The sequence below is a fragment of the Electrona antarctica genome (assembly GCF_951216825.1).
Source record: "Electrona antarctica genome assembly, contig: scaffold_25, whole genome shotgun sequence".
Classification (NCBI taxonomy): domain Eukaryota; kingdom Metazoa; phylum Chordata; class Actinopteri; order Myctophiformes; family Myctophidae; genus Electrona; species Electrona antarctica.
The window spans coordinates 4,595,149-4,618,316 of NW_027637034.1; the positions used below are offsets into that span (position 1 = coordinate 4,595,149).

The 23,168-nt window shown below is 40.4% G+C and overlaps 1 protein-coding gene across 1 annotated transcript in view; it reads right to left on the reverse strand.

The window, feature by feature from the left end:
* Positions 1–318: 318 nt before the first annotated feature.
* The window catches only part of LOC306919415 (uncharacterized protein), a gene marked incomplete at its 3' end in the record, with an annotated part of 40,602 nt that continues 17,752 nt past the window's right edge, over positions 319–23,168 (reverse strand). Inside the window, exons 3-5 of the mRNA XM_079532201.1 lie at positions 8,915–9,274; positions 2,289–2,423; positions 319–455 (exon numbers count right to left, since the gene is read on the reverse strand). Of these exons, the coding sequence (XP_079388327.1) occupies positions 319–455; positions 2,289–2,423; positions 8,915–9,274 (632 nt within the window). The remainder of the gene's footprint in view (positions 456–2,288; positions 2,424–8,914; positions 9,275–23,168) is intronic.

Sequence of the window (23,168 nt, forward strand, 5' to 3'; positions counted from 1 at the left end):
GCCACTTCCAACATCCAAACAGGTTGCAAAAAAATGGGAGAATCTAAAAACTAAATACAAGGTAAAGTTTATACATAACATTTACTTTCTATATTGACCTTTATTCAACTTGAACGCTTGAGTTAACAAATAACACAACATAAATATAGCCCCTAGAAGATGTTGCAGAGATCTCATGTCAGTGTTTGTTGTAGAACCTGAAGGCCCCCCCGACCGGCTCTGGGACGGACCAGGGGGAACAAACCCCATCAACATGGCTATTTTGGGAGGACATGCATGATGCAATAGGGTCAAAACCATCCGTGAGCCCAACGGTTGTTATTGCATCATGCTGGTCCAAGTCAGCTCCCCCTGGTCCAGCGACCCCCACGACACCGCCAGCAACACCTGTACCATCTGAAACACCATCCTCCGTTGACCTCTCCCCCCCACCTGCACCTGCTGTCCTGGAGGTCCTGATCCAGGAGGCAGAGAAGGAGGAGAAAAGGCACGAGGAGCTGATGGGAGAGATGAAACGATTCGTCGACACTTTTGAAAAGATGGTGGATAAGATGTAGCCTTATTAAAATGTTTCTTTGTTAAGTGGGAAATTTGATATATAGTTTTTAGGGACCAAGAAGTCACGCAGTGACTTTGGTCACTTATTGTTTTTGTGTTTATTTTTCTTCTTCTCCTTCTTCTTCTCCTTCTTCTCCTTCCGCCAAAAATAGCTGTTCTGACTGAATGGTGCAGTCGGTTTTTGCGAAACGCGGTAATCTGGTAGAGGGCCATGCCAAACGGTGAATATGCGAAGCCCAAGACGATTGGCCAAATGGTGGCGCTATAGCGCTCAATTGAAAATGCTAACTTTGAACGTGCATAGCTCATGAACCGTTTGACCGTTGGCAATGACACTTTAATACCCATATGCGTCTCCTCATGCTGAACAACTTTTGTGTTCTGACTTTTGACCTCTGACCTTTAGATCACCCGCCATTTTGAATTATATGATCAGTACTTCTTCTCCTTCTCCTTCCGCCAAAAATAGCTGTTCTGACTGAACCGTGCAGTCGGTTTTCGCAAAACCTGTCAACATGATAGAGGACCATGCCAAACGGTGACTATGCGAAGCCCATCATGATTGGCCAAATGGTGGCGCTATAGCACTCAATTGATGCAAAACTTGCAAACTTGCAAACTTTGAACGTGCATATCTCATGAACCGTTTGACCGTTGGCAATGACACTTTGATACACATATGTGTCTCCTCATGCCGAACAACTTTCTTGTTCTGACTTTTGACCTCTGACCTTTAGATCACCCGCCATTTTGAATTATATGAAAAACAGTTAAAATGTAACTCCTCCCAGAACTTTGCTCAAAATGCACGAAAACTTCTACACGTGAACTTTGGACCTATACGGACAAATAATCGTAGCACATTTTTTCTAAGTGAAAAAATGAAGTTTTTATGAACCAATGAAAATTGCTGTTTTGTGAAACTTCTTCTGCACCTAATACCTATATGAATACTGAATGATGTTACTGTTTAGAATGAGTCAACTGACTGTGTCTGCATAGCTCAGTTGGTAGAGCTCTCGCCGTTGGACCACAAGGTTGTGTGTTCAAATCCGGGTAAAGACAACTCAGTGTATGCATTGTGTGCTGCAAGATTTGTGATGACTCAACTATAGAAATATTGAAGTAGATTACATTTGACCCATCAGGCACTAGGACATGGCATCACAATAATAGAGATACTAGTAACTGCAATAGTGTAATAAGTCTCATTTTGTAATAAGTGTGTTTAGTGTAATAGTGTAATAGTAGTATAATAGTGTGCTTATGTCACTTTACAGTATAGTAGAGGTTCATGCCAAATAGCACTGAAAGCGTACAAAGAGAAGTTTGTACGCACGCAGGCAGGCAGGCAGGCGGGCGGGCGGGCGCACACGCACACACTTTAACTGTGCGTGAAAACACACTGTAGTAATGGATAAAGAAATGCCCAAAATGAGGACACACCTTCTTGTTACCAAATCACTGAATGGTTTTACTGTTTACAATGTAGTCACTAATTGTCTCTGTGTAGGTCAGTCAGTAGAGCTCCTGCCTTCGGTCCACAAAGCTTGAGTTAACAAATAACACAACATAAATATAGCCCCTAGAAGATGTTGCAGAGATCTCATGTCAGTGTTTGTTGTAGAACCTGAAGGCCCCCCCGACCGGCTCTGGGACGGACCAGGGGGAACAAACCCCATCAACATGGCTATTTTGGGAGGACATGCATGATGCAATAGGGTCAAAACCATCCGTGAGCCCAACGGTTGTTATTGCATCATGCTGGTCCAAGTCAGCTCCCCCTGGTCCAGCGACCCCCACGACACCGCCAGCAACACCTGTACCATCTGAAACACCATCCTCCGTTGACCTCTCCCCCCCACCTGCACCTGCTGTCCTGGAGGTCCTGATCCAGGAGGCAGAGAAGGAGGAGAAAAGGCACGAGGAGCTGATGGGAGAGATGAAACGATTCGTCGACACTTTTGAAAAGATGGTGGATAAGATGTAGCCTTATTAAAATGTTTCTTTGTTAAGTGGGAAATTTGATATATAGTTTTTAGGGACCAAGAAGTCACGCAGTGACTTTGGTCACTTATTGTTTTTGTGTTTATTTTTCTTCTTCTCCTTCTTCTTCTCCTTCTTCTCCTTCCGCCAAAAATAGCTGTTCTGACTGAATGGTGCAGTCGGTTTTTGCGAAACGCGGTAATCTGGTAGAGGGCCATGCCAAACGGTGAATATGCGAAGCCCAAGACGATTGGCCAAATGGTGGCGCTATAGCGCTCAATTGAAAATGCTAACTTTGAACGTGCATAGCTCATGAACCGTTTGACCGTTGGCAATGACACTTTAATACCCATATGCGTCTCCTCATGCTGAACAACTTTCGTGTTCTGACTTTTGACCTCTGACCTTTAGATCACCCGCCATTTTGAATTATATGATCAGAACTTCTTCTCCTTCTCCTTCCGCCAAAAATAGCTGTTCTGACTGAACCGTGCAGTCGGTTTTCGCAAAACCTGTCAACATGATAGAGGACCATGCCAAACGGTGACTATGCGAAGCCCATCATGATTGGCCAAATGGTGGCGCTATAGCACTCAATTGATGCAAAACTTGCAAACTTGCAAACTTTGAACGTGCATATCTCATGAACCGTTTGACCGTTGGCAATGACACTTTGATACACATATGTGTCTCCTCATGCCGAACAACTTTCTTGTTCTGACTTTTGACCTCTGACCTTTAGATCACCCGCCATTTTGAATTATATGAAAAACAGTTAAAATGTAACTCCTCCCAGAACTTTGCTCAAAATGCACGAAAACTTCTACACGTGAACTTTGGACCTATACGGACAAATAATCGTAGCACATTTTTTCTAAGTGAAAAAATGAAGTTTTTATGAACCAATGAAAATTGCTGTTTTGTGAAACTTCTTCTGCACCTAATACCTATATGAATACTGAATGATGTTACTGTTTAGAATGAGTCAACTGACTGTGTCTGCATAGCTCAGTTGGTAGAGCTCTCGCCGTTGGACCACAAGGTTGTGTGTTCAAATCCGGGTAAAGACAACTCAGTGTATGCATTGTGTGCTGCAAGATTTGTGATGACTCAACTATAGAAATATTGAAGTAGATTACATTTGACCCATCAGGCACTAGGACATGGCATCACAATAATAGAGATACTAGTAACTGCAATAGTGTAATAAGTCTCATTTTGTAATAAGTGTGTTTAGTGTAATAGTGTAATAGTAGTATAATAGTGTGCTTATGTCACTTTACAGTATAGTAGAGGTTCATGCCAAATAGCACTGAAAGCGTACAAAGAGAAGTTTGTACGCACGCAGGCAGGCAGGCAGGCGGGCGGGCGGGCGCACACGCACACACTTTAACTGTGCGTGAAAACACACTGTAGTAATGGATAAAGAAATGCCCAAAATGAGGACACACCTTCTTGTTACCAAATCACTGAATGGTTTTACTGTTTACAATGTAGTCACTAATTGTCTCTGTGTAGGTCAGTCAGTAGAGCTCCTGCCTTCGGTCCACAAAGTTGCGAGTTAAAATCCCGGTACCGACAACTCAGCTTGTCAGTCTCATTTGCGCATTGTTCTTCTTCTATCTTGGTCCCGCTTTATCGCTGCTTGCAGCTATATTTTATTATTATTATTGGCCTAGAATATTGTCTATACATGCATTCATGAATCCACTTGCTGACTGGCTGTCGGTATTGAGCACATTTGTTTGATAGGGGTTTATATGTGACCATACACAAAATCTTGCCTTATAGGATGTTAATGTATGGTCACATATAAACCCCTATCAAACAAATTTGCTCAATACCGACAGCCGGTCAGCAAGTGGATTCATGAATGGTGTGTGTGTGTGTGTGTGTGCGTGTGTGTGTGGACAGAGTAATGCCCAGTAATGTTTATTTAATTTATTCCGTTTTCTAATCTGGGCCAAGACATTTATTAAAAAATGATTGCAGGAACCCTTGTGTGACATGTCCTTAATACAGGATCTGGAAAGTTTATTAATTGCCATTGATGTTAAGAGCCATGTGAAAGGATGTGCCCAGATATGCTGGTTTACCTTGTGTACAATCGAGGTCCTTTAAAGTGCCAAATGCTATACTGATCATGATCTGCCATTTGGTTGGAGTGCATTTTCCAAAACTAGATACAATTTTCGCTTTTGCTAGACAGGCCTTACAAATTCCCCATGGGGCATCAGATTCAGGCTAACTTCAAACTTGTTTTAAATTAAAGTCACACCTGTGTTAAGTGAGGGGAACTCATTCTGGCCATTCACATCCAAGACCAGCTTTTAATGTGTTTACACTATGATGTAAAAATGGTCATTCATTATCAATGGCATTCAATGTTTGCGTTAGGATAAATTGTTGTTTATATGTGTAATTCGTTTTATTTATATATATATTCATGAGTGGTGATTCATGTGAACAAGATACTGTGACATACATGTTTTGAATAACAGCCACTATGGACAGTAGGGGGCAGTGTCCGTCTGTTGGACATGCAGGGGGAACCACAGTGTACTGACGTGATTTCCTGCAAGACGCCATTATCTGATGGATCTTGCAAAGAGACGACACATTTCTGTTGTTCATTCTTGTGTCCTGTATTCCAGGTTAGTTATGACCTCAAAACCACTGTATTTGCAACACAAATAACAAAATGTTTTTTTCAGCGATTCTTATTTTTAAGGGTAACTGTTGTATAATTGCAATATTACACTCGAGGGTACTGCAATATTACACTCGAGGGTACTGCAATATTACACTTCTGCGTTGCTTTCGGAACTCGCCCTGCGGGCTCGTTCCTGCAGCATCGCAGGTGTGCATTAATGACGTTAAACCACCCCCTCTCGTGTAATATTGCTTAATTATTGAATCGGTTTTCACCAGCAAAGAAATTAAATAAATTAAAGGGTGTAAAAAGCAAATATGTCAAATCTTAAGTAAAAGTAAACTTTTTTTCTACATTTAATTTGTGCACTCATCTCATTCAGTAGTCATTCAGTTGTGAAAACAGACACTTGGAAAAGAGTATAGGCTATTTATTGATTGATTGAATACTTTATTAACATACTTTGGGCCAAGGCCCTATAGGGCCTATAGGCTTGTTTCCATTGTGGTTCGTCTGTAAAATATCGGAATCAGTAAGAATCGGTATCGGCAGATATGACCCTGCAAATAATCAGAGGTGGGCTAACGGTCATAATTTCATAATCGTGCCACCCCTACGATAAAGTAGTGGTACCGGCAGTGTTGTTTTTGTCGACTAAAACTAAGACAAAAAAATATATTCGTGACCTTATTCTTCCGGTCATCACCCACACTTCATGACCATAGAGGTGAGAGTAGGAACGAAGATTGCTCTGTAGACAACAGAGCTTTTCCTGCTGGCTTAACTCTCTTTTCGTCACAACAGTGCGGTACAGCGACTGCAATACCGCTCCTGCCGCTCCGATTCTCTGGCTGATCTCCTTCTCCGTCCTCCCCTCACTCGTGAACAAGACCCCGAGATACTTGGACTCCTTCACCTGGGGTAATGCCTCATTCCCTACTGGGGCTGTGAATCTTTGGGTGTCCCACAATTCGATTCTGATTATTGGGGTCACGATTCTATTCAAAATTGTTTTTCTAATCAACTCGATTCTCAATTCAAAAACGATTTGTTTTAATTCAAAAGCATTTTTTTTCCAGTTTCAAAACGATTTTCTATTCAAAATTATTCTCGATTCAATACATAGGATTGCATCACAATCTACTCCAGTCTTGAACTGAAGTGACTACAGTAACTTGAGAATGACTGAAGACATGAGGTTTACTGTGATTAGGGTAAGCTTACATTTCATATCACAAACACCATGTAGTGAAAACTCCTGTAACTGTAACCAGAAAAACAAATCTAAAAAAAGAATTATTAATCGATTTGGAATCGTTCATAACAGGAATCGCGATGCTAATTCCAATCGATTTTTTTTACACCCCTATTCCCTACCCGAGCTTCCCGAAACATATAAAAGGTTAACCCATGGTTAACCCTATGTTTCAATGTCAGTCGTTCTCAAAACATTTTCACGTCAAGGACCCCCAAGATTATATGTAATTGGCCGCCGACCCCCATCTGAAATATGTAGTTGCAGGGACCCCCCCCCCCCCCCCCCAGAAGCAAAGATTTGAGTTAAAGAATATATATTCATTAGATTTGCGCCACATTTTCACGATTTAAAAAAATAGCAGACCTACAAGCTCGTAGCGCGGCACTTGGTGCCGCACTATGAGCTTGTAGATCTTCTATTTTTCAATGGCTAAAGTATGACATAATGCTTACAACACCAAACAGGGTTCCCGCCCCAAAATGGGTTAATGTCTGAAACATCCGACGGTATAATTAAACAGAGTTACAATAGAGAAATAATCTACCAAAGACAACAACTTTTTGTGCCATGTTTATATAGGTTTTACATACAAAAGATACTTAAGAAACTAAATTGTGGTGGTCTTTAACCAGTCAGGTTGATAGTGTCAGATTATGTGATTCCACGACTTTAGTATCTACCACTTGTCATTGTCATCCTGGAATAGAATGAATGATCATTCGATTGTATGTTATATCATGTGTCAACTCAAATGGGGAAAATGTGGATTTATTACCATACAACTAACCACTTCTTCCCTGTATGATTACTCCTCATTATCCTCAGATGTGCATTTTGACCGAAGCATTTGCCAATAACTGCCCCCCCCCCCCCCCTCCCCTGTATGAGTCCTCATTCGTCTATGGGCTTTTCCTCTGTATGAGTCCTCATGTGTGATTTTAAATGAACACTCTGAGCAAAGCCTTTACCACAGACGTTACAAGTAAAGGGCTTTTCCCCTGTATGAGTCTTCATGTGTGTTTTTAGATTACTGATGTTAAGACAGCCTTTACCACACGTTACAAGTAAAGGGCTTTTCCCCTGTATGAGTCCTTATGTGTTTTTAGAGTATCAATCCTAGAAAAGCCTTTACCACATACGTTACAAGTAAAGGGCTTTTCCCCTGTATGAGTCATCGTGTTTTAGATCACCACTCTGAATAAAGCCTTTACCACAAACTGTACAAGTGAAGGGCTTTTCCCCTGTATGAGTCATCGTGTGTTTTTAGATCACCACTCTGAGCAAAGCCTTTACCTAGCCGTTACAAGTAAAGGGCTTTTCCCCTGTATGAGTCATCATGTGTGTTTTTAGATTACCGATGTTAAGACAGCCTTTACCACATACGTTACAAGTAAAGGGCTTTTCCCCTGTATGAGTCCTCATGTGTGTTTTTAGATCACCACTCTGAGCAAAGCCTTTACCACAGCCGTTACAAGTAAAGGGCTTTTCCCCTGTATGAGTCCTCATGTGTCTTTTTAGATCACAACTAGAAATAAAGCCTTTACCACAAACTGTACAAGTGAAGGGCTTTTCCCCAGTATGAGTCATCATGTGTGTTTTTAGTTCACTACTATGTGTACAGCCTTTACCACACACGTTACAAGTAAAGGGCTTTTCCCCTGTATGAGTCTTCATGTGTGATTTTAGATTAACACTCTGAGCAAAGCCTTTACCACAGACGTTACAAGTAAAGGGCTTTTCCCCTGTATGAGTCCTCATGTGTTTTTTTAGATTACTACTCTGTGTACAGCCTTTACCACAGACGTTACAAGTAAAGGGCTTTTCCCCAGTATGAGTCATCATGTGTGTTTTTAGTTCACTACTATGTGTACAGCCTTTACCACACACGTTACAAATAAAGGGCTTTTCCCCTGTATGAGTCTTCATGTGTGATTTTAGATTAACACTCTGAGCAAAGCCTTTACCACAGACGTTACAAGTAAAGGGCTTTTCCCCTGTATGAGTCCTCATGTGTGTTTTTAGCTCACCACTCTGAATAAAGCCTTTACCACAAACTGTACAAGTGAAGGGCTTTTCCCCTGTATGAGTCTTCATGTGTGATTTTAGATTACTACTCTGTGTACAGCCTTTACCACAGATGTTACAAGTAAAGGGATTTTCCCCTGTATGAGTCCTCATGTGTGTTTTTAGCTCACCACTCTGAATAAAGCCTTTACCACAAACTGTACAAGTGAAGGGCTTTTCCCCTGTATGAATCATTGTGTGCCTCGTCAGTTTTGTCTTCACATTAAAACATTTGCCACACTCTGTACAACTAAAGCGTTTCATCCCTGTGTGACTCCTCATGGAGTGAGTTTGTTTTGATGATTTTAGGTCCTTGGACAGCTTGCTGCTCAAAGACAGTCTTTGTCCTTCCACATGTGTCTTGTGTGATTTCAGTGTGTTTAAAGTTGACTGACCTTCACTGGTCTCCCAATCATCACTGTCTTCAGTGTCAGATTCAGAACAGTGTGAAGAGAGGAGCTGGCCGTCACTAGTTGGTTGTGATGTTCCACAGTCCTCTACAACAGCTTGTGTTTTCATGTGTTCAGTTGAGGTGCCGGCTACAGGCTCTGTCTCTCCGTTATCATCATGAACATCTTCACTTTTCACTGCTAGTAATGTCAACGTTGACCCATCAGCCTCCACTGGTCTTTGAAGTAGCTCCACTTGTTCTTCTTTAATCTGTGGTGGTTGTGGTTCCTCCTGGACCAGACTGGAGCTCCTCTCCTGTTGTTCAGTAAAAACCTCCTCTTTACACACAGGGAGTTGCGGGATGGCTAGAAAAAAGACACAAAAAGAGAAAACATTTCATGTTTCATAACCTGTTTCATAGCTTTGGTAGTGTTGGAGGAACGTAATCTTCTCCATTTCGAAATCAAAGGGCTTGACATTCCATTTTTGAGCCTCTTGTCCTTTGGACAAGTACATTTACTCACTTGTCCAAGTAAAAATTCATGTACTTGCATATTTTGTTTGTATTGTATTGAATATAATGTTGCATTTGAATAGTTACTAGAGCGGACGTAGATGCATTTGAATAGTTACATTTGAATAGTTACTAGAGCGGACGTAGATGCATTTGAATAGTTACAAATAAGTATTAAGTGTTCAACAGAAGGTTATGACCAGGCCCGAACGCAATATGCGGCCGCAGTGTTCCGATGAAAACTCAGCGGAATTACCGGGGAATTTGAACACGTTCATCTTGTATTGATTTATTTGGGTTAAGCTGCAGTGGACGCAACCTGCCCCTCCCCTCATTGCTGACTAATATGTTGTGAGCTGGTCTGGACCGACTGGACGATACTATTATATAACTTTATCAAAAGAAGATGTCGGAAGTCCTGTCCGATTTATTTGCAGAGGAGCTGACTGGCACTGCCGAGTCATCTCAGGGGAAAAGGCCCGCTCTACTCAGACAGTTTCATATACTTTCAGGCGTGTGCTGGGTGCAGATTCAAAATGAACATATAGAAAATGAATAAAATCCGCACATCCAGTCGAGTAAGAGTCTTTGTTTAATCATCAAAGTGCTCCGCAGCAGCAGTCATACCAGACAGACAAACGCGTTTCGGCGCGCAGGCCTTCGTCAGTGTCAAAATTGGCAAGCAACGGAAATGACAGCTATATAGAATTTTTTGTTCAATTAAAAGGGACTGTACAGCCGTGTCTCATTATTAAAGACATACATAGTAGTGAACATACATATTATTATAAGAAATCAATGTCTCATTTCAGAATCCACATTACAAAAACAGTTATTCATAGAAAACAGTTTAACACCAATTCTTCATTTAGACCATAAACAGATTTGCATAGTTAGGAGAGAATGGGCTGCCCATAGAGACACCTTGTTTCTGAAGGTAAAATACATTATCAAATTTAAAATAATTCTTAGTAAGGACCTCGTTTGCTAAGTCCATGACCAAATCAGTGGGAGGTGACTGGTCGTCTCTTGACTGCATATAATGTCGAAGGGCTTCTAGCCCTTCTTTGTGAGGTTCATTTGTGTACAGACTAGTTACATCCATAGTGCATAAAATATCTGAGTCTGTTATGTCTTTGATAGAATTTAACTTATTCAGAAAATCGGTGGTGTCTCTCAAATAGGAGGGCAGTAGAGACTGACACGGGAGTGGATTTTCACTCCTGTCCTGTCCCACAGAAAAAATCCTGTCCTGTCCCAATCCTGGGCCAGAGTTAAAAAAAATCCCATCCTGTCCCACTCCTGTAGAATGACTCCTGATCCCATCCCGCTCCCACTCGAAATTACTCCCGCTCCCATCTCCTGTTTTTTTTTTAGTCATTAGGAAAGGCAATTGATCGATCGATCCATCTATCTATCTATAGGCCTATCTATCTATCACTTCTGGCTTCTCAAGACAGATAGCCTACCAATAAAATTAAAATAAATAAAGTGTTGGATTTAACTTCGACTACCAAATACAGTTCTGACACTTAATTGAAGTCATATGACATGTTTTTTTTAAGCTTTACAGTTAACAACTGCTTTGTCAATTATTAAGATAAAAAAACCTGTGTTAATTTAACTCTATATGAATATTTATTCAGTGTCTATGCGTATGGTTCCCAGGGGTCCTTGAGAGGGTTCCGGGGGGTCCCCAGCTAAATAATAGTTTGGAACCAAATGGACCCTTATGGGTCTGTAACAAATTTAATTATGTTATGGGAGTGTACAAATGGAACCAAATGTTGTTCCATTTGTACACTCAGAGTTAAATTAACATTGATTTTACAATTTAATTTGGGGGTACCAGCGATAAAAATGCCATTAAATGGGGGTCCGTAGACTATTAATTAAAATGGTTGAGAATCACAGCTGGAACCGTAATAAAAATCTTCTCTTATGGGGGTCCCTGCCCCTGGCATCTTTTCAAATGGGGGTCTGCGGGCTAATACATGTCGATTTAGGGGTCCTTGACATGAAAATGTTTGGGAACCACTGGTGTATGGGACTCAGTTCAAGAAGGGAGACGATGTATTGTAGAACATTCGCTCAGACAGCTAGCTAACAGTAACAGCGTTAGCATGTAGCTAACGTAGCATCACAATTGAAAGTTGCAACGTTGCCACTGCCAGGGGAAACAAATGCATCAGGATGATCTGGCTATAAATAATCGATTAAATCACGGCACCGGCGCGATGCAGAATCATACACGGCCGCATTGCGATGTCTTCATATAAAACTGTATAAGACGTCCAGCCCGACTGGATTGCATGGAGGAGGTTTTTGTGTTGTGGAAGCACTAGCACTGCTGGATTATGGGTAACTATGTAGTTATTTTGACTTGCATCAGCAAGTCAAAAGAGTGTTGGCTCACAGAAAGATGACTACAACAAAAATGGGTGCTTCTGTTCTTTTGGTTGGAACTTGGCAGCGCGACCAACGTAATTCACGCTCCTGCACGCTCCCGTTGACTTCCCGTCCCGATCACGGGATTAATACAAATATGAATCCCATCCCACGGGAAGCCCGAGTCCTGACAAAATGTCAGTCTCTAGATGGCAGTTTAAATACCAGGCTCTTAATATGAGAATCAACAAACTGAGAGAGAGGTTCAGTTAGAGAACCATTACCCGCCACTATGGGGCGCCCTGGAACAGATGTTGTACAACTCTTGTGGATTTTAGGTAGAGTATACAGAATGGGTCGGATGGGGTGTTCACATACCATGAATTTGTACTCATCTTTAGGTATAAATTGATCAGCCAAAGCTTTGTCTAATGTACTTTTAATTTCATTAGATAATTTAATAGTAGGGTCACATGTCAACATGGTATAATGATCTGCATTGCCAAGCTGTCTTTTTATTTCAACTGTGTAGGATTCTTTGTCCTGTAAGACTATAGCACCGCCTTTATCGGCTCTACGGATAACTATAGACAGATCATTAGACAATTCTTGCAAAGCATTTCTCTCTTGGAAAGATAGATTAGAATGGAAATGGTTAATGGTCTCATTAGGGGAAAACATAGAAGTCACATATTGGTCAACTAACCTACAACAAGTATTCACAGAAGGATTAAATACAGGAGGAACAAACGCACTTTTGGGCTTGAACGTGTAACCTTCTGTTGCAGGTTCCTCTGCTCTCCTTAGTTGTGGAGAGAGAGGTGGAATATCTGTAGTACTATCTTTGTTGAAAAAAACTTTAAGTTTAATCGTTCTGAAATATTTAAACAGTTCAACTTTAGTAGTGAAAGGGTTAGCCTTTTGTGACGGTACAAATGACAGCCCTTCGGCATTTAATTGCCTAGTAGATAAGTTAATAACGTTGGAGACAGCTAGGCTGTTTTTTTGGACCCGCCTGTGTCTCTTACCTCCCCGACGGGTTGGTCTTTTGTCTTTGATCTCGTTGTGTAACGTTGTATCTAGCTCTAATATCCTTGTCGACTGCTCAAGATCAAATTTGTGGCTGTTGGTGAGATCGCAGTCTCACCAGGGCCCTCCTGAAAAACCGAAAACTATGATGGATAAAGATAAATACTTCCCGATCCGTATAGCATTTCATGCAGGAGATTTATGGTTGTTACAAGACGTGTTGAAATTAATCAATATTCTTTTCGCCAGAGCAAAAGAGTGTAGAAAGGCATTACTGTTGGTGGCATGCCTTACAAGGTCCGTCATGTATTGTCATTGGACTATCCCTTTGCAAAGAAGCCGCGGCGCGTAGATCTGGATAAACCCTGCAACATAAATATACCCAAACCAGCTGGTGCAACATTATTCTCAATGCCTGATGACAGCCTGGAAAATGACGCCCCAACATATGCAGCTACTACGCCCACCCCTCCTACACTATAGGTAAAAAGGCGAACTCTGCATCCTCTACCTTATACTCTGTGTATAATTGTGATATGATCATTGATCATTCACCACGGAGGACTCTACTTTTTCAGTGGGAGAATCCAGCTCAAGTGGAGGAGACATAGCTTGGTGGATGGACCCTCGGCGGGCTGTGTATGAAACACCATCATGGTGGAACCCCACCAGTACTGGGGATACGGACGAAGACGATGAATATGATGATACGGACGAAGACGCTGAATATGATGAGAGGGCATTTTGGGGCTATGATACGGGGGACGCTGAATATTTTGAGAGGGTAGGCCTATTATCCACAAATTCACCAGTTCCCCATGACACTCCAACCACATCAACAGTGCTTTCGACGCCATCCCCAGTGAATTTGCCCCTGACTATGGATGAGAATGACGGGGTGATCAGCACAGTACATATAGATATTATGAAAATACGAATTGTGCAACTACTCGAAAAGGCTATAACTGAACAGATGAGAGAAAGTTGCAACGGTTGTCAGATAAACCATTCTAGCCAAACCGAACACCCGTGTTTGGGTGATACACCTAGATATTACTTCTACAATCATTTTAAAGATTTAACGAACAAGCTATGGACTGATGAATTTCTACCAGGACTCGTGCAGGTGTTGGAAACTCACGGAGTTGTAGCACCAGTGTCCAGAATCCATAAAATCTGTGAATCGTACCTAAATGAGTTGAAGGATTTACCCTATATACACACAAAAATCTAAGATATAGCTAATGCGGCACGTATAAGTTATGCATATAATGAAACAATTGTATAGTTGCATATATTGCATACAGTTTTCTGCCCTCGTATTATTACATAGTACACATTGTATGTTGTATGTACTGTATTGAGACAAATATTGGTCTGATATTGTGTACCATCTACAGTGACTACTGTGAATATTCCTAAATATGCAGTCGTAATAAAATATGCAATCATAAAAATGTGTATATTTTGTTGTCATTTTGTTAGTGCAAATCATTTCTGCAACCTTGTATGTGTTTAACATCAGTATCTGTTTTATGAAACAGCTCTGGTAGCTTGGCTTGGTTTAGGGGTCAGTCTCTTTTGAGGGGTTTAGCATTTCACTTCATACTTTGTGTGTAGAATAGACAACAATAGAAGAATTTGGTGATACAAAGAGTGGTTGGGTCTAGTCAAAAGGGGTATTATATTAAGTCATATTAGTGACTCATTGTATCATTGTATAATATTTTTATTTACACCATGAACAACATAGTTTATGTATGTAAAACGTACAGTGACTGTGTCCACATGACTGTGTTCCCCTGTGATGAGGGGAGTAATTTTGTCTGAAATTGTGACCCTAGCCCAAACATAAACAACTTGAATGTAGTATTTTCAAGTTTAATGTGCCAACTTGTTGACTCTTTTCAAAACTTCCCCCTAGAAAACCCCTGATAGAATTCATACAATGATCGTCTTCATCACGCCTAACGCTATAATATTTTTGTGTAAAGATGCAGAGACACCAAAATCTGTACATAATTGGTATATTTTTTATTGACCCAGTTGTGACATAGAGTACCCAAGTCATATATATCAGGGTGTCAAAAGTCAGAAATATTGTGTCTATCATTAAAACAATCAACCCTTAGTGTGCAATAAGTGGTAGTTGGATCTATATTATGCAGAGCTTTAACAATTAATACAGTATCTCCAGGGCTCATTAGGTCTTTATAAACCGAAAATGCCTATTTATTTACCCCAATGCACCCCTTACACTATATTTTACTAGGGCCCTGACATAAATAGCTCTGTCAGATGTCATGGCATTTGTTGTAAGGTTTCACAGCAACTCTGGGGGTAATCAAATTATCTAGTGACCTAATTTACCTACTACCCTCAGCCATGATTGAGAACTATTATGATGATTTAGCCTATTATTTTGACTAAGATGTTGAGATATGGTGTTCCACATCAGATTTCATGCCATAGGTGTGTGCTTTTGTCCGTACAATACCCCCTAGGGATCAATTTAGTGAGATAATAGGGGGAAAACCATGTTTTAACCAGAAATGTAATGGTAAATGAGTGTTGGATATGTCACTGAGGTTAATTTGTGTATGTAAAAAGCTTGTGTACTAGATACAACTATATAGATGGAACTAGACCCTGCCATAAAAATAGGCCCTGTCCGGTTGTGGGCTCATGGTAGGACTATACCAGACCCCTGTGACCACAGGGTCCTGTATCTCTGATAGACCATATAGGCCTTTGGCTCGTGAAATCAGCTGTAGGATGATGTTAGAATGTTGTTAGGGATCTGTTGGCTGTGTAATTATCTGCCCACTAGGGTAAATGGATTAGTAGGGGTGGTCTTTTTACCACTATAGAGGTCTGACAGTGACAAAATGGATAGAGAGCACGTCTGAAAAATGATAAAATAGTTGAAATTAACAATTATTCCAAATTTAGTTACAAAATAGTTGCAATTTCAGGGGGTTTCAGTTTTGTTGAACACCTTATGGACCTATTTAGGAAATATGCAAAAATGGTATTGGTTGAATAATGTACTAGTCATAATATAATGGGAGAGAGAACAACTGAGTGAATGAGTCAAAAGTGCCTGGTGATTGATGGTGAAGGATTTACTGTCTATCACTGACAACTAGTGATTTGTTCTGACTACACTATCTATACAGATCACTGTAGATCTAAAAACAATAGGCGTTTAGCATTTAACAACAGAGTTTAGCAACTTTTTCAAGAATATCATCTTAGAAGTAAAAATAATTCCAGGATAATTGATCCAAGTAGATGTTTTTGTATACATCGTTAACCCCCTGCATGTGTAGGAATTACACATTTTCTCCCAAAAACGTCTTATCATTACAAATAAAAATAAAAATTGTAAATAATTTGTAATATTGAGCAAGATCTTGTGTACTAGATACAACTATATAGATGAAACTAGACTAGATACTAGATAAAAAACAGGCCCTGGCAGGTTGTGGGCCTCGTGATAGCACTATAATGTGCTACATTATAGTCCCTTTCTTCTTAGGCGTGGAGGGTATCTGATGATTTGAGCCATTTTGTTCCAAAATAAAATGGGTTTTAGCAAAAAACCACCTGCTGGTGGTGCTATAACCGCCTGATCTGGACATGTATGGGTAGCGGGTCATGTCTGTGTACACCCCCCTATTCCATCTAGCTACACGTTTTTAGTCATATACTTCAATGTCAAGTTATTTTTTTTTTGTTGTGTTGTCTGCTGTGTAGTTTATTTATTTATTTTTGTTGTAGTATTTTTGTTTGTGTTGTGTTTTGTCCAGTTTTTGTGGTGTTGTGCTTTGTCAAGTTTTTGTTTTGTCTGCTGTGTAGTTTTATTTATTTTGTTTTAGTATTTTTTGTTTGTGTTGTGTCAAGTTTTTGTTTTGTCTGCTGTGTAGTTTATTTATTTTTGTTTTAGTATTTTTTGTTTGTGTTGTGTTTTGTCAAGTTTTTGTGGTGTTTTCTCCAGTTTTTGATTTTGTTTCGTGTTTTTATCACATGTGTTTGTTACATATTGTCTTGTCTGGTGTGTAGCCTTTTGATTTTGTTTCGTATTGTTGCTGTGTTATGTTTTTTGCTGTTTGCTTTGTGTCATTTTTGTTTGGTTTTCTGCTGTTGTATAATTTTTGTTTTGTTTTTGTGTCATGATGTTTGTTTAATGTGTGTTTTGTGTTTTTGTTTTGAAAACGTTTTTTTTGTTTTGTCAAGTTTGTTTTGTCTGCTGTGTAGTTTATTTATTTTTGTTTGAGTATTTTTTGTTTGTGTTGCGTTTTGTCAAGTTTTTGTTTTGTCTGCTGTGTAGTTTATTTATTTTGTTTACTTTTGTGTCATGATATTTGTTTAATGTATGTTTTGTGTTTTTGTTTTGTCCAGTTTTTGTTGTGTCGTGCTTTGTCAAGTTTTTGTTGTGTCTGATGTGTAGTTTATTTATTTTGTTTTAGTATTTTTTGTTTGTTGTGTCACGTATTGTCTTGTTTTTCTGCTGTTGTATGATTGTTGTTTGTTTTTGTATCATTTTTGTGTATGTGATGCTGTAAATAGTATTATGTAGTTTACAATTTAGGCATTTTACCATATGAATCCCCGTAAAATCACATTTTTCAAAAGATTATCAACATGAATCATACGCTACCTAGTAACCTACCATCAATCCATCAGTGGAATATCTGTATGATGAACCAATACGTATGCACTATAGAGTTCTGAAATTGCCCACTAGGTGGATATCATTAACTTCCACTATAATTGAAAACATATACTTATATTTCCCACACCGAGAGTCGAACTAGGGTCTCATGGCTAGACTCCAAGCATCCTAAACCACTAGACCATATGGGATTATGATGTACTACCTGTAATGTTTGGTTAATAACCTGATCATACATTGTCTTTAGACAATAATTACTGCTCGAACCACTGTTCCCTATGAGCATAACATAACCATATTGTAATATAATTAGAGAGGACAGTTATATGTTACATGTAAGAGCATCATCATGTCTGAAGGATACCAAATAATAGCAGAGAATATTGGATCCATGTAATACTGTAAAAACTGACGTTACTGCGTACAAATAATCGTAAACACCTATGGCTCTCATACTATTCTGTATGTTGTGTAATTGTTCACAGATAGGCTACACATGCTGTATTTACACCTGTCAATATTCAAGCTAAGTATAACCCATTCATGTATGTATTGAGCCTATGGGGTAAATCTGAATTACATCTATATTACTTAAATTCACAGCCTATGGGGCAAACCTGATATTACACCCTTTGTGGTTCCGCACATGCACCAGGCAACCAGGTAGGCATACAGTCATCCGAGCATACAGTTAGATAGCATCTCAAGAGTTAAATATCTAATGGGTTCCATTTGGTCCCCACCTGTCCATAATAGACCTATGTTACAGACATATAGAAAAATCAGTTAGACCGTAAACCACCCCATAGAAAGCCATATAGACAGCCAGACTATACTATATACTATACAGTCAGGTCCATATACAGTGGGGCATTTGGTTACCATACCACCAATAACATTGAGCATTGAAAGCCTGAATTAGTCTAAAAAGTCTAAAGAATAACCAATACAACTAAATAGTTTTTTAGTAATTTTGAAGACTTGCTACATTTACTAGCAAAGCATGACTCATGACCCCCCATACTGGCTATCCCTACATGCCTGATCATTACCCCTATAATCATAAAGCCTTCATCAACAGTCCATTTGGTTGCATGCTCATCATGAGTTTAGCTGTCTGTGGACCAAAAATGAAGTGAACTGAGATCCACTCCCCTAGAGGGCTTGAAACCCCAATGCATTGGGGGGTAGTGGTGTTAACCGGTATTACACCGATGAGATGCTCAAATCCATAGTCTATGGGCCAAAACTGGTATTACACCCCCTTGTAGGGCCCCTGGATGAGGGGTGTCCTCTGAACCACTGGGACGAAAAATAAATAGATGAATTGCACTAGGAGGCTGAAACCCCCTACAGGTCTGTAGTGGCTGTATGAGGAATTACACCTACATTATTAGATCCATAGTCTATGGGTCAAAAATGGAATTACACCATAAAATGGACAAATCTGTTAGACAAAAAAAGAAAAGCTAGACAGCAGACCAACCTGATGTTTAAACCTGCAGTACCAGCTATACGCCACATTTACACTAGACTACACCTACACATAGTAGACCAACCCCCATACACACCCCACCCACACAGTAGACCACCCCCTCTAACTAACCATTGTGCAAACCTTTTCGAACATATTTGCGGCATCTACAACACCCAAGCTAGTTCAAGCTTTCTTCACTACGAGTTCACACGTACATAGGCAGTACAATTGAGAAACCACATTTACACTAAAAGTTCTTGATTTTTTCATTTTTCTCCTTTTCTTTATTTGTTTAAGTTTTTTTTAACTTTTAACTTGTTTTGTAACTTTTTTTTAACTTTAAGCTTTAAGCTTAAGTGTTTTTCTTTTTTTCAAGTTTTTTATTTTCTATTTTTATTTTTTCATTTTTTATTTTTTTATTTTTTCATTTAAATTCATTTTATTTTTTAAATTTGCATAATTTATTCATACTTTTATTTTTCCATACCTATACTCAATAGTGTACACCTACTGTACACCCATTACTCCAACGTATATATGCACCTGGAAATTGCAATGTTAGGGTTATACCAACACACAAGCTGTGTGTTTTCCTGTCAGCTTTCAGCTGCTGTCACCTGTCAGCTGTCACCTGTCACCTGTCACTTTCAAAGAGAAGGGGACCCCCACCCCCCATGCCCCCCACAGAGGTTCATATGCATACAACCCCCTTCAAAGAGAATGGATCCCCACCCCCGGTTTTAACTTCATCTAATTAACACATTAACACAACAAACAATGTTTTGAGGGGGGAGGGGGTTACAATGGCCAGCTGGCACTTCAGAAGAGTGGAGCCCCCCACCCCCACCCCCACACAGAGGTTAATCTAAAAAATTCTATTGACCTATTCACACCTGGAGACGCCATGTCTACTAGGCTTGGGGGTGTGAGAGACTGCCACACCCCCCTTCATGAAAACACGCAGGCAAGGGACACAGAGAGAGAGAGAGGGAGAGATGGGGGCTGATTTATACACTTAATGTTATAAAACACTTAAGCTCTTAATCCAGAGCGATTTATAATAAGCAAGAACAAAAAGCATGGTAATACATCACATACATAAATAAAACGATTATATACGTATTAATAATAATAATTATTATGCTAATTATATTTATGATTTTATGAGTTATGGTTTTATGCTAATTATATTTTATGAGTTATGATTTTTATGATTTATGGTTTTATGCTAATTGTGATTTATGAATACATTAACATAAATTAACATACATTACTCACTGGCGCCCCCAGTGGCCAAAATGTGCGATGAACACCCATACTATATAACTACTAACTAGGCTGCGGTCAGAAACTAAAAACCAGGTTTTCAAACATAAACATCAAATCGGACGACACTCTCATCACTGACAAGCTTGAGGTGGCCAACTGCTTGAATATCTTCTTTAAAAACATAGCAACAACTCTGGTTAACAAACTGCCCTCCCACTCTGGGCTCTTTGGTGTAGAGCACATTACAACCTTCTACAGAAACCTAGGTGTTTGTAAAGACGATTTTAAACTAGTGTGGAATCTGAGAATCAATAATTCTTACAATATCTCATGTTCGTGGGCCTAGCATATGGGTGATCCTGTTTATTCCACTTTAGGTTCCCACACCCGATCCCATGTGGTGAGGGCCTGGCCATTTGCTATGGGCCTTCCTGTGCTATTCGTATGACAAAAGGAGTTTGTTGACATGAAGGAACAGACTGATTGATCAAAGGGTCTCTAACTATCTAGGGGGGTGGCCAAATGCCAGCTGTCTGGAGCTATGTGTATTGTGGAAACTGTACTTAATGTCATGCAATTGAATGTAACCAGTTCAGTCAGTTGGCCAGTCACTACCTGGTGGCTGGTCAAGGCCAGCCAGGCCTATGCTATGCTATGCTGTGTACTCCGAAATAAAACATCTCGAGGAACATCAATCTGCTCTGTCGTGCTGTCTCACAATTATCTCCGCTCTCCCGTTTTGGTTAAGTATTTTTGTAGGGTCTCGTGTCCAAAATACACGACATGTGGTGCGATGAAACCGGTGTCTTTGGTGCGTTCCGGCGCCAGGCAGGAAGAATCGGCGGCTTTTTTATTCAGTCTAGTCAGCGGGTTTTTGTGGGAGACGGCGACGACGGGTTCCGGCGGAACGAGGACGAGGATGACGACGGACCACCGCGATGAGGAGTGTTGCGCTACGAAGACATGCGTCGCCGGGGCCAGCCGCTGGACGGGTGGACAGTGGTGCGTTCGACGAAGCGGACAGCCACACGGGAGGGGCCTTTGATCATCACCTCTACGCAGGGGACGGCGAGCGGGGGAGCGGTGCAGCGCGGCGCGGCGGGGACACCGGCGTTCCCGACGGGGTGAGGCGACCACTCGACGCTTGGCGCGGCGGCGGTTTCCACTTTCCATGGCCGACTGACGACACGAGCTGAGGGCCTTGCGGACCTGCGGGGTCTGTGATGAAGTTACGTTGCGGCCTTTTTCTCTTCGTATTCCCATCTCTGTTGTTTCAGAGCTGGGGGGGGGGAGGTGGTGATGAGATGATTATGAGAACTTTCAGCGAAAACAGCGGTGGACATTTTCTCAACTTGATCCTTGGCTGAAGCGAACTTTGAGGTAACGGAATGCAGCAAACAGAAGATTTTCCTTTGTTCATACGGAGGGGAGATGCGCATCCCTTCTTTCTGATTACGAAAATTGCGGCGCGTCGGGGAACTGCAGCCTTGACTGCCCGTGCGGGATGACTGATGGACAAAGAGGTATATGTATTGTTGTGAAAGTGATTTTTAATTGCATACTAGACAAATTGGAAGAGAAGATATATTGTTTTCAACATGAATTAGTAGGCATTATGTTGATTGTATGTTTTTGTCGTATAATTTGATAAGTTGAGTCATGAGTAGCCTACTTATGGAACAATGAGGTAATTTCCTAGAGACGTGTAGAGAATATTAGTTGAATATTGCTTAGACTCTGGCCTGTTAACGTATTTTTATACCTGAACTGCCTTAGTAGAGCAGAGTTTTATTTAAAGCATTATGTAAGGGATAATATCTGGCTAGGTGGTCATTGTCGGGAGATAATTCACCGACAGGGAGTTTAACCACCGAGGCGAAGCCGAGGTGGTTACACTCCCTGAAGGTGAATTATATCCCGACAATGACCACCTAGCCAGATATTATCCCGCTTATTACATGGCTAACTAACATAAATTAATCCATTGATCCAAAACACAACAAAAAAAGTATTCCATAACTTCGCGCTGGCTGCGTCTGCCCAGCTGCAGGGCTGAAGCACTGTCGGAAAACAAGGAAGTGAGTTGATCAAATAGAATCCATTTTCGGGTCCAGCTGCTTCGTCTATTTCTCGCTCAAATGTTTTCAAAAACATTTTTAAGAGCAATGTTTAGCTGTAAATTACATTGTGTGTCAGTAGTGTGTGTGTTTACATGGCTGTTATGTTGGAAACGGCAGTAAATCAAGCGGGCGCAGCCGCGCAGCTGGTGGTGCTCAGAGGGTTTGATTAGGCAGCGGTCATTATACAGCGGAGCGGTCATTATCATGAGATAACTCACCGCTGAATTAAGCGATTGACCAATCAGAATCAAGCATTCAACCAAGCCATGTAATAAAAACGTATATGTTATAGCATGTCCTAAATTAAGCAGTGTAGTATAGGATGTTTTTTCGCTTTATAGTGGTGTCTAGTTTTTAATGTGTTGGTTAGCAGGGTCGGGTCTTCTCATAAACACGCCCGATCTCGCTTATTTGTAATCAATCAACATTTCAGATTAGATTTTAATAGAACACTAAAAGATTCTACTGATGCTGAACCGAAATTTAGTTATGTGTAAAGTGTGTAATGAGAATTGCCTGAAGAAGTTATGTAACCTTGATTTCTGTCTGTCTCTGTAACCATTTGAATCATTTTACCATTATTCACTGTTTGTGGGATTATTTAGTTGTCAGAAAAGTGATTTAAATTACGGGATGGGAGTTATTAGTGAGGGGTTAAATTTCTGTTGGCTTCTGTTCTGGGAGATAACGTGTTCTTCCTTTTTCTTATTTTTATGTTATGGTCCTGAGTTTCATGTGATCTGGTGCTTAAACGTTATCCTAGATTTGAGTAACAACAGGGAAA